The sequence below is a fragment of the Typopeltis vanoorti genome, chromosome 13, assembly GCF_054136105.1.
Source record: "Typopeltis vanoorti isolate ZY-2024b chromosome 13, IOZ_Tvanoo_1.0, whole genome shotgun sequence".
In the NCBI taxonomy this organism is placed as follows: domain Eukaryota; kingdom Metazoa; phylum Arthropoda; class Arachnida; order Uropygi; family Thelyphonidae; genus Typopeltis; species Typopeltis vanoorti.
In genome coordinates, this window is record NC_143561.1 from 110344912 (window position 1) to 110361394 (window position 16483).

Below are 16483 nucleotides of genomic sequence, written 5' to 3' on the forward strand. Positions count from 1 at the left end.
TTATGGGAAATACTAAGGAAAGTGAGCATAACTTAATCCATCTTTACCATGATGTTTTGGTGTTGCACCACCACCATAAGTCTTGAACCATGTTCAGACACAAACTTGACTTACTCGTCTGTTTACTTACTTCGGAAAAAGGATTAAAACCAAAGTTATAAAATTACTTGGTATCTTTAACATAAAAAAGTAGACTAGCACAACATGCCTTGGATGAAGACCACTTCATCAGGTGGAAAAAAGCGAAGCTACTATATAGATCCCAGTTTAAATCACAGAGACTGTTCCTTGAAGTAGCTCATGTGCTCCAAAGCATAGTGAATTATAATAGAAATAAAGGTGTAATTCTACATAAATTTTAGCACACCACTATCTGTCCATCAGCAACAATCACAGAAAATCATTGCAGTGTGCCACTATTGCCTTCAATACATGTAACTCTGCTTGTTCTAGAGGTTGTAATTTTGTGACTGTGTATTTGTTTTTTTAGCATTAGTTTAGTAGCTAGTATCAAAGAGGTCTGCTAGTTTCAGAGAAGTTTCCGCTGCCTGACAAGATAAGGAAAAAACAGTGCATGGAGGAGATGAAAGAACGTGTCGGCCTTATCAAAAAGATCAAGGAGAACTGCCGATTTCTTCGGGATTTACAACCCTTGGTGCAAGGTCTCAAGAAGACAAAAATAAAAGGGGACTGAGCCGAACATCGGTGTGGGCAGTTTCTGGCAGAGAACTAGAAGCAGTCAAGAGGAGAGGCGAGGTCCAGTTGCCGAGAGAAGAGAGGCGAGGTCTAGTTACCAAAGCAGGAGAGACAAAGTGCTGTTACTGAAGAGAGCCAGAAGCTGTCAGCAGAGAAACAGAAGCAGTCTGACCCAGAAGAACAGACTTTACGTCGAACCCACGCCAGAGGAAAAATTTGGGAGAGCAGCCGAAGCCAAGTGCCAGTCGGATGTTCTATTGCTGTAGGAAGTCAACCGAAGCCAAAAGCCACAGAACGATCTTCAAGCCTGTATGCTGAAACTTCTTGCCTGAGCTTTTGAGTACCAGGAAGATTGCAGTCCAAGACAGCTGGATATTTCGATGAAACGCCCCCTGAAACAAGACTCTCCAGACAGAAATCTAAGGTCTGAGATGAAAGAAAATCCATAGAGACTTTGATGCAGGATCTGACCTTTGGAAGGTGTCGTGACAAAGAGTCTCCGTAAGTGTGTCCATCCTTTAATGTACATTCGTTTTGTAATCTAGGAGATATGTCATAGATGGACTGATAAGAAATATTTATAACAGAGTCCTCTGATTTGTTGTTAACTGGAATATTAATTGTAAGATAAGTTGCCATAGTTATGAGTAAATTAGTCTCAGCAATTTGGTTATTTTAAGCAGAGAAGTAACAGAGTAATTATATTGTTTAGTCATTTAATAATGAAAAGGGAAAGTTTGTTTCTTTATACCAAAAATATAAAGGATAGGTAGAGGGAGAGTAACCTCCCTATCGCTTATTTAATGTACTTTGTTTTTAATGTAAATAAATGTGTTTAAATTATATGTTTATAGGGTGCCACCTGATTGTTTATTTTACAATGCACTGTTCTTAAAAAAATATTGGATTTGTGAACGGGGAACAACTAAGGCATTAAAAGCGCAGTTTAAGTACTTGAGAACCACAACTGTTTTTGTAAACTTTGTTGAAGGAATTTACGCTAGTTAGAGAAATCTACCAGTCGTTTTACTGAGTCTTAGGCTGATAAAGATATACTGGTGGCGCAGTCTCAATTAAATAAATTTTCCAGTATTCACAGGCATATGACTAGTGAAACACGAAAGTTGGATAACCATAAGTTTCTGTTTGGCATTCCTCGACATGGAATGTCAAATCTCATGACTGCATGCACATGACATTTTTAATGCATGCTAGTAATTGCTATCCTGCATAAACAAGCAGGATAGCAAACTTTTTGGTATACCAGTATATCTGGTGCTGACTATTATATCATGCTCAAACTCCCTTTGATCTCACTGTTGATTCTTTAGTAAATTGCTTTGTTCTGTGCACGTGCACGCACGCACAGAGTTGCTGTTTACTTTATATAGCCCGTAACACTGAGAATGACTGCTTCAAGTTATATGATATGTTGGCAGCTCAGCATACATTTCTGCAGTTCAAAGTTTTTGAGGATGACAATGGTCTTCAATCTTTTGCTTTTATTCAATCGTTCCTTTCAACAATGGAAAAGAACAATGCAACTTATCTTTCATTCTTATTTTTTGCTAGGTAGATCATTGAAATTGTAACTACAACATACATTTCTGAAATTAAATCAGAACTGGTATGAATATATATTTTTGAAACACTCAAACTACTCCTCATCAATTTCTTCTCCAGAATGTTTTGCAGCATAAGAGCAAGTCACGAAGTGGGCAATTTAAATATGGATATTCTATTGTCATAACATTTCTTTTCAACATAGATCGCATATAAAAATTTCTACAGCTTTAATTTATGAATTAAAAATTTTCTGAAAAAAAAAGAAGCCTTCCCAATTTTCACCACACTCTCTCTCTCTCTCTCTGGTAATTCAAACTCTAGTAAGAGCTGTCTATTTGTCATTTTTCTTCCTGGCTACCTGGTCAATACAGTTCCACTTTAATTGTTTGGCTTAGTGAATAACAATTTTTGTGATTTATTATTATTATTTCAGGCAACTGCAGGGAGTCGGCAGACTCATCAAGGTAGACCCTAACATCATGTCAAGAACAACTATTCGACATTCACACAGTGTCTATCATACCTCGCCTTGAACTAATTCATGGTCATAGCACCCACAACAGACTCTGGCAGCTTATTCCACTCATTTACCACCCTCCAAGTAAAAACCTAGCTCTAACACCCTTGTTAACCAAATTCTTGCCCAGCTTCCATGAAATGCTCCTAGTCCTCCCACCACCAGTCCTATTCTCAACAATATCTTCTGGAAAAGGGGTGATATGAATGTCTCAATCATATCACCCCTTTTCCGTCTATCAACCAATTTTTGCAACCCACAAATCTTCAATCTGTTCTCATAAGGTTCATTCCACAGACCTGCCACCAACTTGGTCACTCATCTCTGGATCCTCTCCACCTCCTCCCCATCAAGAAGAAACCCTGGCACCAATATCTGGGCACAGTAGTCCAGATGGGGTCTTATCAGGGCTCGATATAGAGGAACAATAACTTGTTTGTCTCTGCTTGTTAAAGTATTTTTCAGTAACCAAGTGATTTGATGAGCTGATTTAGCCACTTTTGCAATGTGCCCCCTAAACTTCAACTCCCTATCCACCAACACTCCCAAATCCCTGCTCTTGTCAATCTCCTGGAGTATGGTTCCACCAATGTGATATACTGCTGCTAATCTTTTCACTCCAAAATGCATAACCTTACACTTTGCCACATTGAATTGACATCCATTTTCCCTAGCCCAGTCCTCCAAACTATCTAAATCATCCTGCAAAATTTTGACATCCTGACCACTCACAATTGCTCTACCCAACTTTGCATCATCAGCAAACAAGTAAACACTTCCTCTCAGATCCTTTCCTATATCGTTAATGAATTGAAAAGTAGTGGTCCAAGAAGAGAACCCTGCGGCACACCACTAGTCACAAGCCGTATTTTGGACTCCACTCCTGAATAAACCACTCTCTGGTATCTCTTCATCAACCACCCTCCTATCCATCTCACCAACCTTATATCCATCCCCATTTGATCCAGTTTACTGAATACAGTTCCATGTGGTATCCTGTCAAAGGTCTCGGCAAGCTCCAGTAGAATCACTGTAAACCCATTATCCTTATCCAGCTCGGCTGTCACTGTGTTATAAAACGTGAGCAAGTTACTGAGGCATGATCTACCCTTCACAAAACCATGTAGCTCCCCCCCCCCATACAGTATCCCATTTTCATCTATCCAATCCTGTATTCTTCTCTTGACTAGTTTCTCCAAGACCTTGACAACGATTCCTGATATACTAATCGGTCAGTAATTTACAACAGCAGTCTTGGAACCTCCTTTATGCAGTGGAACTGTTTTCCCCTCTTTCCACCCCCTCGGGACTAACCCAGAACCGAGACTCAGATTAAACAAAATGGCCAAGGGTACTGACAATTCTTTAGCCGCTTCACGTACGACACAAGCTGGTATACCATCCAGTCCCACAGATGTATTGACATTGAGGTTTTGCAATAGACTACTCACCTCCACCTCTTTCACCGCAATTCCCATATAATCTATTGGGATTGGTTCATTCATTTCTGCAATGTCACCTCGAGCACTTTGCAAGAGTATATCATCCAGGGGATGATATACTCTTGCAAAGTGCTCGCTCAGTAATTCAACTATATCAACTGATTCAGTTACCTCCCTGCCATCGGCATTCTTTAAAATCATTCTGCCATATACATTTTTTTTTTTAATTGCAACATATCAAAAAAACTATTTAGGAGTCTCTTTAGCCTGCATGGCCAATGTTCTTTCATAATCCTTTTTTGCTTTTCTTACCACACTAGTTACCCTTCTGGCCTGGGCTTTATAGTGTTCATGTGCCTGTGGGTCACCTTTCTCCTTAAATTCCCTCCATAGTTGTTTCTTTTTTTGCAGCTCAAGCTTATGGTGTTATTCATTCATTTAACTCCTAATTGATTTATTATTCAGATTCTAGGTATACAGTCAGCCATTGCTTCATGCAAACACTTTTTAACCGCCCTCCAATGCACTGTCAACTTCTAGCCCTTGCAGTTGTATATGCCATGGCACTGTACCAATCAATATCTTAAGCTTGTCATACTTACCAGCCCGATAATTCTACATGTACCCTGTCTTAATTGTAAATTCCACACCTTTAGCCACCTCCCAAGTCACTCTCACCAATTGGTGGCAATGTGGACATATTTGTTAGTCAAATCCTCAGATGCAATTACTAGGTCAAGCACTCTCTGATCCCTAGTATTTTCCATTACATGCTGTCAGAGATAGTTATCCCTTAATAACTGCATAAAATCCAATTCCTTCCTCCCATGTGTCCTCTCCTCCTTCCAATCAATGTTACCATAGTTGAAATCTCCCATAATAATTACCCTCCTTCCACTCATTTTTTCTATTTGCTTATGCATACTATCTCCACCATCTATTCAAACACCTGGTCTATTGCAGCACCCAACTGTATATTTTGTTCTGCTAGTTTCAATCTCACACCAAATAGCCTCAAATGTGCTCTTTTCTCTATCCTGCAGTTCCACTTCTATTCTTGGCTGTAGCTCATCCGCTATCATCAATAACACACCTCCCCCCATTTTATTCTCCCTGTCTCTCTTGAACACACCATACCCCTCACATTCAATCCCACTAGCTGTGTCATCTTCTGTCAGCCATGTTTCACTAATGCCAATAACCTGTGGTCTGGAAGTGCCAACCATGGCCAAAAATTCTTCCCTCTTGTTCCTAATACTTCTGGCATTTGTATACATGAATTGCAGAAGCCGATTTGTCCCATCCTTATTTTGATGCCTTATATCATTCTGATTCGTGGTCTTTCCTACTTGCGTTGGCATATTACACACATTCATACACTCAACTGTCTCCCTAAAATCTGCATATCTACTCCCATCCCCCCCCCCATTAATAACTCTAGTTTCCCTGGTTCTGTACATTCACTTCCACTACATTCTACGATACCTTTTCAAGTCTCCATACACCAAATCAATTCAAATGCAAACCATCTATTTTATATAATGCCTTTCGCCCATCGAACTCATTCCACATATCCACAAATTCCACACCACTCATCAAACATAAATCACGCATAAAGTTGTTGGCAATTATGGCCCTCCTTCTATGCTCTTCACTGTCATACCATGGAAACAGACCCACCATCCTAACTGTCTCACTCTTTTCTTTTGCTACCTCAAGCAATTCCTTCACATTCTCACTCATAGCCTTTTTGTTTCCTTTCAAATCATTTGTACCCACTACCACTATCAATTCCTTCACCCGCTGTTTTTGCATTCTAATTGACTCGCTTACATTCTTTACGTTCGCACCGGGTTGGTACAATGGTGTTAAACTCTCAACAACACACCTAAGGAATCCCTATACAACACACGCTCTTTCATTTTGTTTACACTCACTTTCACACCCTTATTTTTTCTATCATACTTTTGCCAATTATTTAGTTGGTACACTTGTTAAAGATTTTTGCCAACACTCCAGCTGCTGATTTACTCTATGTATTGCTCCGCATAATAGTGCTATTTCACTCATTGCATCAGTGTCATCATTTTTATTCTCCATACAGAACGATTGAATGAATCATTCAATCGTTCTGTATGCTTAACTTCATTCTCTCTTTCACCGCCACTCTCACAGCTATCAGGTACTACCTCGCAAATATCATCATTCATACCTCGAATATCGCTGTTATCTAGATTCTCACTTTCAACAATGATATTACTCACCCAAACTGAAACACTCTTTAAAGCCTCACATTCTTTACACTTTTTGCACACATTCACTCCACTATTGTTGTTTAACCAGACTCCAACTGCTCTCCTCAATGCATACATTTCGCAAACTGTACACTGAATCTAGTCTTTTAAGTTAAGATTTTCAGACAAATATGGCGACCTGGAGGCCATCTTTGTATTCCTCTTAATGGGAGCCATGTGCACAGATAATCGTATCTATCAATTTACTATTAAAATACTCGAAAAACACACAAAAACCTCCCAGACACGTTAAAATACTAAGAGTAAACAATACCATGCAAATTCATTAATTTTTACTCAAAATATCACTTATCTGGTCAGGAGCTATCCTCAGACACTACATACCATATAGCCCTCTAGTGGCTATTTATGTAATGTATGCATTTTTCGGGTAGAGAAATGTTGATTAATTATGTAGAAAGGAATAAAATACATACCTATTTTACTTTTAAGTGGAGTTTTTTCCTTTAAGCTTCTTTCAAAATACTTTGAATCTAATGGAACCGACAATCTGCTCAAGTGACGTGGAGTACAAACAGTATCTTCATTTGGACCACTTGTTTGTTTGTCTGCATCAAATATATTTACAGATGAGTACTCATTTATGTTGCAATTTTCTCCATTTAATGTGGATTGACAGCTAACATCCACAAATTCAGGATCTTTTGAACTGCTTATTTTACTCTGAAGTCTCTTTGATCTTCGCTGTGGTACCTGAAAAGTGTGAGCTTCAAGTCCGCTAACATTATTATTTGAATGATGATGCAAGTTCTTAAGTGCGAGTTTATTTTCCTGCTGTTTGTAAGATTCATCTCCACCGCAGAAATTTTCTTGCAGTTCAGGAAATGCATGAACGACAGAAGTTTCTTCTTGTACTGGAGTCAAGATGTTTAATCCTTTTATACTCATCCTTAATCTAACTGGTGATTTAGCATCTTTCTGTATCACTTTATCAAAATGCAAATCTTTTTTGTTCAAATTTTTTTTATCATTTAATTTGTTGGTGGAAACTTCGGCTATATTACATTTGTTCTGACATGCTTGCATATCCACAACTTTGTTTTTGCCAAATGTGCTCTTGGTATTATTCATTATACCTTTCTTTTCTATATTCTTTTTGTTTAATTCTACATTAACTGTTTTTGACTGAAGAGCTGTTCTATTTTTCTCTGATTCACCTGGAGGGTAAAAAAAAAAAAAATTAAAAAAAAACTATTAGCATTCCAGCCTAGCAAAACACCACTTATTGAAACATTTGTGAAATTCTGAAAATTAAAACTTAAAAGTTATATTTAAAAAAATAAGACATGCACGTTTTCAAAAATGATGAATTCATTATTTTTACTTCAAGTATACTTATTTTCATTACAAGTTTATGTTTAGATATCTAAACTATTAATAATTATTTTTATTTTTGTGGTATTGTAAATTCTCTTATGATATGTTACTATGTGACCTATGTTTATTTTTACGTTTTTCTATGGAGATTGCGATTAATGAAATGTCAATTTTTTTTCTGTAATAATATTGTATTTGTAATAATTTAACCATGAGCCTTTGTTAAAACAACGTGGCACATGAAGTCATTATGTAATGCTGTTAACCCAAGTCCATATATGTAAGTTTTGAGAGATGTGCATATGCATGCAATGCAAGTCCAGGCCTTTATAAGGCAAAACATTAAGAAGGACTTTGTCTTAGGTTTCTCAATCTTCTCTTGCCTGGGTCTGCTGCTACATGAAGTCTGATGTTGGTAATCGAGCCACGACTGGTTAAAGGTAAAGATTAACATAAGCATCATCAAATTCCTGCCATGTACCCTCAAGGGGTGTACAGGATATGACAGTACTACATGAAAAAATTACATCATTATTAACTTCCTATCTACAATTTTCCTCCAAATCAACCTGTTACTTGTCAAGACTCCAACATTATCAGATCTTATATTTCTATCGTCTAAGGCAGTGCTTCCCAAACTTCTGGATGTCAGGGCCCCCTTTGCAAAAATTAAAATATTTCACAGCCCCCCTCGAAAAAAAATCGTAATAGAGATATATTATTATAATATTTATTGTATTTATATTCAATACAAAACATACACAGCGAATATTGCAAAAATCAAATGTATATATTACATTTTTTGCCTCTTACCGTATGGTTCTGAAGACGATGCGGGCTGTTCTGGTAAAATATGAAATACTGTCCTTTTTTTTTTAAGTCTGTTTCTGCTTCTTCTGATTGTTCGCGGGATTTTTTTTTTTTTTTTATTTGTTATCAACGTAGAATAGATCAAATAATATCACTACTTACTAATACTGGCATACCACAGACTGATAACATGAAATTAATGAATATTACCTGAATAAAGGAATCCCCCGGACCAGGAACATTTTTCACTTTTGTGACTTTTCTCTTTTTACGGTAATTAATCCTAATGCGAAACAGACAGCAAAGGCAGTCTGTTTATTAAAACGTGCATGTGATTGGTGCAGTATTAACAAAAGATCGCGCAACCGAAAGATAAAATCTGACAACTGAGTTGAAATGCTAACTCTCTTCAACCGAATTCCATATGTGAAACTGCCATAACATTCATTATATATATATATATATATTACTTAGTTTTAAAAAAACCACTTTTACGAATTTTAACACGTTCGGTTGAATTTTATTGCTGCCTTGGGAAATCGAACTCACACACATCTAATTAATAACAATAGTTTTTAGTTAGATACTGTGTTTGCCGGTGCAACATATGGTTTTGCTCGAGTCTATACAGCATAGTTTCTGTATGAGGGGACATGTGATTCATTCATTGGTGTTGTTTTTATCCCAGTTGTCTCTAATTGCACTATTTGTTGAGAAATATATTACACAGACTCCTCATACCTTATTCACTGGCATAATAAAAGTACTTATTTTTATTACCTCTGCAGTATAGTGGCTCTTAGGGAGGGCGTGTTGTTTACCACTGCAAGCAAGTTACTATATCCCCACATGAACTTGTTTAAGCTTTTTTTCATGTGTGAAGTATATGCGAAACTTTTATTGGTAACAGAAAACTAGCTCAGATGACAGTGATAATATAAAACGAGTTTTGATATGTATATAAAGTCAATATCAACAGTCCCTGATTACGAATGCGTTATGAAAGGGACAGAAAGATTTGGTACTTCCCTGGAGAACATTCGAAGTAAATACAATTAACCACTGCTTTGAAATGAAACATATGAATAAGCAATATTTACTAATATTCGTTAAGCGCCGAAAAACGCAGGAAGCAAAGTTTGTGAACCAACACCAATGTGTGAATTTTTCCATTAAAATATAAAAAATAACAAAAAAGAAATAATAAAAGTTAAATACGTTTCTTTTAAAATAAAAAAATATACTTAGTCTTAAAACATTTTAAATTTGTTTTCATTATTTCACGGCCCCCCTCAACAAAACCTACGGCCCCCAAGGGGGCCGCGGCCCACAGTTTGGGAAGCGCTGGTCTAAGGCACTTTGTACCGTATCAATCCACCTATATCTTGGTCTTCCTCTGGGTCGTTTTTATGCCAACCTGGCAGAGAACACTTGTTTTGCTAATCTTTCCTCTCCCATTCTATTTAAGTGACCATACCACCTGAGATTAGCTCTGCTAACACATTCCTGGATACTGACAATGTCAAGTTCTTTCCTAATATCCTCATTTTTAATATGATATTGCCATTGATGCCATCTGTTCATGCCTGTAATCTTTATCAGGACTCTCATATCTGCGGTCTCTAGTCTTAGGTCAAGCGTTTTACTTCTGACCCAGCTCCACAAGTTAAAACTGGTTTGAACACTGTCTTGTATACAGCTAATTTCGTGTTCCGACTAATTTCTCTCTTATTCCCTATGAATTTATTCAATTAACTTCCCACCTCCAGCTTTGCTGATTCTGTTGTCTATTTCTATATTTAATTTACCATCTTCACTAAAAATCATGCCTAAGTAGCTGAAATGTTTTACTTGTCCCACAGGTTCTCCATTCACAACACAGTTGACATTTTCAATGATTCTGCCTATTTTCATTGTCTTTGTCTTTTTATTGCTGTCCTTCATACCATATCTATTACAACAGCTATTCAATTTAGTCAGAGAATCTTGCAGACTCGTAGTGGATTTATTGATAAGTATAACATCGTTCCCATAAAGCAAAGAGCTGACATTAACATCTCCAATTTTGATATCATGTTTAATACTACTTTCCTTAATAATGTGATCCATATAGATAATGAATAACAGAGGGGATAATGTACATCCTTGTCTCACACCAGATTTAACATTAAACCATCTTCCTGTACTTCCTTCAATTCTAACTGCTGACTTACAACTCAAATAAAAACTAAGTATTGTTTGATATAATGCCCCATTGACACCATATAACTGTAGCGTATTGAATAGCTTCTCTCTTGGCACCTTGTCATATGCCTTTTCCAAATCGACAAAACTTAAATACAGATCTTTGTTATATTCCCATGCTTTCTCAACTATTTGTCGTAAAGTTAAGATCTGATCCTGACAGCCTCTATTTGGCCTGAATCCAGCTTGTTCTTCACCAAGCTTTTCTTCCACAATTCTTCTCAACCGTTTCTCAAGTATATATACTTGCAATAGATCTTGCCAGGAACACTCAGTAGGGAAATACCTCTGTAATTCTCACATTCAGTTTTATTTTCCTTTTTATATATGGGTACTATGAGAGCGCTACTCCAATCATCGGGAATTCGTCCCTCTGTCCAGGCTTTCTGAACTATGCAGGGCAGCCATTGTAAGACTTTTATACCACCATGCTTCAGCACTTCTGGTCGAATATCATCTACTCCTGCTGCCTTTCCACATTTCAAGCCTTTGATGGCTTTTTCTACTTCAAGTATGGATATGTATTCCTGACAGCATGCCTGGTCAGTGTTTTTTTTTTTATCACTGTGCTGTCATCACTGCTTGTTTCATTTAGCAGTTTTTCAAAGTAATTACTCCATACTTCAAGGATATCTATTTCTACCGTTTTCATGTCACCTTTATCATCTCTAACTCCTTTTACAGCACTCTTTCCTCCATTCCTAAGCTTCTTCAACAACCTCCAGAATATTTTGCCACCTTCTTGATATTTATTTTCTATATTCTTGCCAAAGTCCCCCCATGACTTTTGTTTAGCTAGTTTTACACACTGTTTAGCTTTCTTACATTTGTCTCTGTATTCTGTAAGAGTAAAAGCGGACTTATTTGCCAGGAACTTTTGATATGCTTTCTTCTTTTCTTTCACTGCCTCTTTAACTTCCTGTGTCCACCAGGGAGTTCTGATTTTTTTATCCTTACAGACAACCTCACCACATGCCTCTCTGGCAGAATCAATCAATGTTTTCTTCATAGTTTGGCACTGAATCTCCAAGGTTTGATTCCTGTTCTCAAACTCTTTCATTTTTTCTTCAATAATCTTTCTGTATTTTAGTCTACAGTTCACATCTGAGAGCTGCTCAACTTTTATTCGCTTTAAAACTTTCTTACATGTTATTCTTTTCAATAAGAAATTCAATTTTATCCTGCTCAAGACTAAATAGTAATCACTTCCAATTTCAAATCCTCTGTACACTCTGGTGTCCTGCACCAGGGAGAAAACATCACTATCAACAATAACGTAGTCAATGAGACTTTTCTTATTCCTAGCCTCTTCTCTCCATGTGAATTTGTGCACATTTTTATGTTGGAACATGGTGTTAGTAATAACCAGTCCATGTCCTGAGCAGAAATTCAACAGATATTTGCCATTATTATTATTAGCTTTGCTCTTTTCTCCAAATTTTCCCAAAATATTTTTGTATGTCTCACAATCATTTCCTACTCTGCTATTTAGATCCCCAACAAGGACCAACTTTTCATTTTTCATTGTGTCAAGTGCTTTTTCTAAAGCCTCAAAAAATTCCTCCACTTCTACCTTAGTAGAACCTTCTGTGGGACCATAGGCACAAATAAGTCTCATTGTCCAGTTCCCCATTCTCATATTTGCCCACATTACTCTGCTTGAGACTGACTGCCATTCAAGAAGATTAGCCTCGTATTTTGTGTTGAATACTATGGCTACTCCTTCTTTTCCTTGATTGTCATTGCCTGAATATAACATTTTGTATTTATTGCTCAGAAAGATCTCGCCAGTTTTGTTCTTTTTTTGTTTCAGTCACCCCTATTATGTCGATCTGGTACTTATCTAATTCCTCAGCCAGCTCCATTTCTTTGCCATTCAGGCTTCTTACGTTGATAGTACCGATCTTTAACTCTGGTGATGTTGAGTTGGGGTTTGTTTTCAGATTTGTTCCAGTAGCTGACTTTTCGCTGTTTGCCCTGGTTCCCTGGCGAAAACAACAGGGGCCTTGTTTAACCGGGAGACGCCCTGGCCGGCATGAAATTTTGTCATGTTGTACCATCATTTTTTTTTATTTTGGTTTAACCAATAAGAATACAATTTGGTCGGCTAAATCCCAAATTGCCAGCCCATCCTCGTCCGTTCAGTATCCAAGTAGATACCCAACAGAGTGCACCACGAGAAGGTGAGGATTGGACATTAGGTCAGAAGCCCTGGTCGGTTCTCCGCATTCCTTTAAAGGCTATGCGGAGGTCTCCTCTCAGTTATACAGCTTTGACCCTTAAGCACCCCTTTTATTTTCAGTCTTAAAATTTTCAGTTCTTTTTATTTCTTCCTTTGCTAGTTTCAGTTTTCCTTGATACATACTTCTTACATTCCATTAAAAGGGAGACATATTCTTCTGAAATTAAGTGTCACAAGGCAAACTTCTCAAAGGCTTTGATCCAGCTTCATCATTCTTATTTCATTGCGAGTTCCTATTTGAATTTCCCCAGTAGCCATTTTGATGCCCTCTGACTTGGGTGTGACATCTTCTGGCACTATATCCCAATAACTGAAGCCTTTGTCAAGATTTTCTTGGAAAAATATTAAAGAAGCGGTTTGTCATTGCCTTCTTTGGTGTTTGTAGTGTTTATTGGCCTTAGGAATCATTGCGTATCTGAAATGTAAGGCCCTACCAGGAGAAACTTGCAATTCTCCATATAGTATAGTCAAGTGTGCCCCAAATTCACCTCCCTAACATACTGAGGTGCCAATACGAGTGTTGTTTGAAAAGTCTGATAAATTTCCAATAGATGGTGACACAATTCATTCATTCATACCAGTGCCGGCACATATCATCTTTTTCATGACCCCTGGCAAAATTTTACCCGTGTGTGACATGTAGTTCTCATTTGGCAAACATTTAAAATGACTGTGTTTGCATTTTTCATAAAAATGGAGAAAAACGAGTTTCGTGCAATGATAAAACACCTATTTGAAGTGGATGGCTGCACAGATCAAAGCTGAGTTAAATGCAGTTCATGGGGACTCTGCATCAGCATTAAAGACTATTTATTTTTGGATAAATGAGTTTAAATGTGGTTGTAAGTCCATCGAAGATGCCGCATGCTCCAGACGCCCAACTGAAGTCACTACAAAGGAAATGATGACAAAATGTATGTTATTGTTATGGAAGATCGGTGAGTGAAAGTGCACGAGATTGCAGGCATCTCAACTGAATGGGTGTATAATATCCTGCATGAAAGAGCTGTGTGCATGATGGGTGCCGTGATCGTTGGCTGTTGATCAAAAACACATGCTAAAAGACATTTCAACAGTGTTTGCCAATGTTTAATCGCAATTTGCAGGATTTTTTGCGCTGATTCGTGACTGTAGACGAAACTTGGATCCACCCACTACACACCTGAGTCCAAGCAGCAGTCGAACACAGTGGACAATACCTGTGAAATAGCACCAAAAAAAACAAAGATTGTTTTGTCAGCTGGGAAGGTGATGGCCATTGTTTTTTGGGATTCCCAAAGAATAATCACGATAGACTATTTGGAAAAGGATAAGATAATAACAGGAGTCTATTATGCATCACTGTTTGAACATTTAAAAGAACTGAAGAAAAAATAGCCAAGATTGGCGTAGAAAAAAGTGCATGCACCGTCCCCACATGTTGGCCATCACAATGGCAAAATTGTACAAATTGAGGTTCATATTGGTTCCAAATCTATGGTATTCTCTGAATTTGGCCCTGTGTGACTTCTTGTTCCAAAACTTAAAAATTTGGCTTGGTGGGAAAAAATTTTCTTCAAATGAAGATGTCATCAAGGCTTTCAATGACTATTTTGCACAATTTGACAAATCCTACTTTTTAGATTGGATGAAAAAATTGGAAACTCACTGGATCAAATGTGTAGACCTCAATGGAGACTATGTTGAGAAATAAAGGTGATTTTTGCCAAAAAAATGTTTTTACCAAACTTTTCAAACAATCCTCGTACAATGGTACATTGTATTGGCACCTTTATCTTTATTAACAGTGACATACGGATGTGGTATTGTTTTAATTTTAAAGTTTTCCTGCTGGTAATGAAAGGTCTCATCAGTGGGAGTCAGACATGGGAATTGAAGTAATGCAGAAATCAGATATATATATATATATATATATATATATATGATGCTACACGGGGCTTGCATATTGCAGTCCTACTGTGGAAACCCATGTTGTGAGCCTCTGTTCTGAATATTTTTATGCAGATTCATATTCCAGTCGATGCCTGGAATATGAATACCTGGAACTCTGCATTCACTGTATTGGCTGATGAATGGTGTTTTTTACTGTAGCACTTGCAGTTGACCGCCTGCACTTTTATCTCAGTATGGTATCACTGATTGTTGACTTGGGATGGCCCAATTTGTCAACAATTTGCTGAACAGACAGGCCTGTAAATGGCATCCTATTACAATTTCTCTCAAACTCTGTTAATTCCCTTCTTGCAGCCATTTAACCAGGACACAGTTGCACTGACTTGGAAGCATCAGATTCCTCCAATTTATGCCTACAAACATGACACTCATTACATGGCACAATGTATATTACCAACGAGAGTGTCTTTTGACTTCTTTCCAAGCAGTGTATATTATAGTTGCCAAACTGTATACTGGAAAATAGTGGAACAGATGTTCATGCATCTGTTCCACTATGGCACCACAACATCTATCCAGCATAGAAGAAATTATTGTCATGTTAGTCTTGAACCATAAAAATAATAGTGTGCTGCACACTGCTTGCTAGTTAACACTTCTCTTGTTCAGTAGTTCAGAACTTCCATTACAAACACTTTATAACAAACCTATATTTTTTTTTTCAATATGGCATTTGCTCTGTAAACTTCTGTCCTGCCTCCAGTGATTAATTCCAGCAGAACAATTAGAAACATGTCATACATAAAGTTGTGTATCATTATTCAATTTGTGCATTGTTTAACTGTTGGTGCAGCTACATGATGCCCTCTTGTGACAGTATGAGGAAACTGATTATCCAAATGTTCTTCAAAAAAAGACTTCACTTATTCAAACTCCTGCTTCCTGTTAAGGATATGCTGTTACCTTATTTTCTTATATTTTTAAAACATACCTTTGTATTTTCTGACTAAATTTTCTTAATCTAAAAATTATAAGCAAACACACATTAAATTCAGCTTCATTTCAGCTTAAGTAATAAAAAAAATAAAATACAACATTAAAAGGAATAATTTTTCTGACAACTTACTTTTTCTGTTAGAAGCAACAACAGTCTTCTCTATAAGATTTATTGATACTTGTTCTTTCTTCTTAGGTATAAAAGATCTGGGAATAAAATGAACAGTTATGTTGTGGAAACTATTCTCATGGAACTTTGAAGGATACAGCTGCTTTTATTATATTAGGATTTAAACTGTTCATAATCCCTGCCCCTCCTAAAATTTTAAGATGCTGTTTTCTGTATTTACATATATTCAAAACTTGTGAGTGCAGCCATTGAAAATCGATTTGTCCAGGTCAGTAACAGCACTTATCTTGACGTGTGCTGTTCTGACCTTGTTAG

General features: G+C 37.1%; 1 protein-coding gene across 3 annotated transcripts in view; it reads right to left on the reverse strand.

The window, feature by feature from the left end:
• The window catches only part of LOC150100468 (uncharacterized), a 100462-nt gene that overhangs the window by 36625 nt on the left and 47354 nt on the right, over nucleotides 1–16483 (reverse strand). For all 3 annotated transcript variants that reach the window (XM_090403016.1, XM_090403015.1, XM_090403017.1), the window contains exons 5-6: nucleotides 16169–16245; nucleotides 6953–7693 (exon numbers count right to left, since the gene is read on the reverse strand). In XM_090403016.1, the coding sequence (XP_090259142.1) occupies nucleotides 6953–7693; nucleotides 16169–16245 (818 nt within the window). The remainder of the gene's footprint in view (nucleotides 1–6952; nucleotides 7694–16168; nucleotides 16246–16483) is intronic.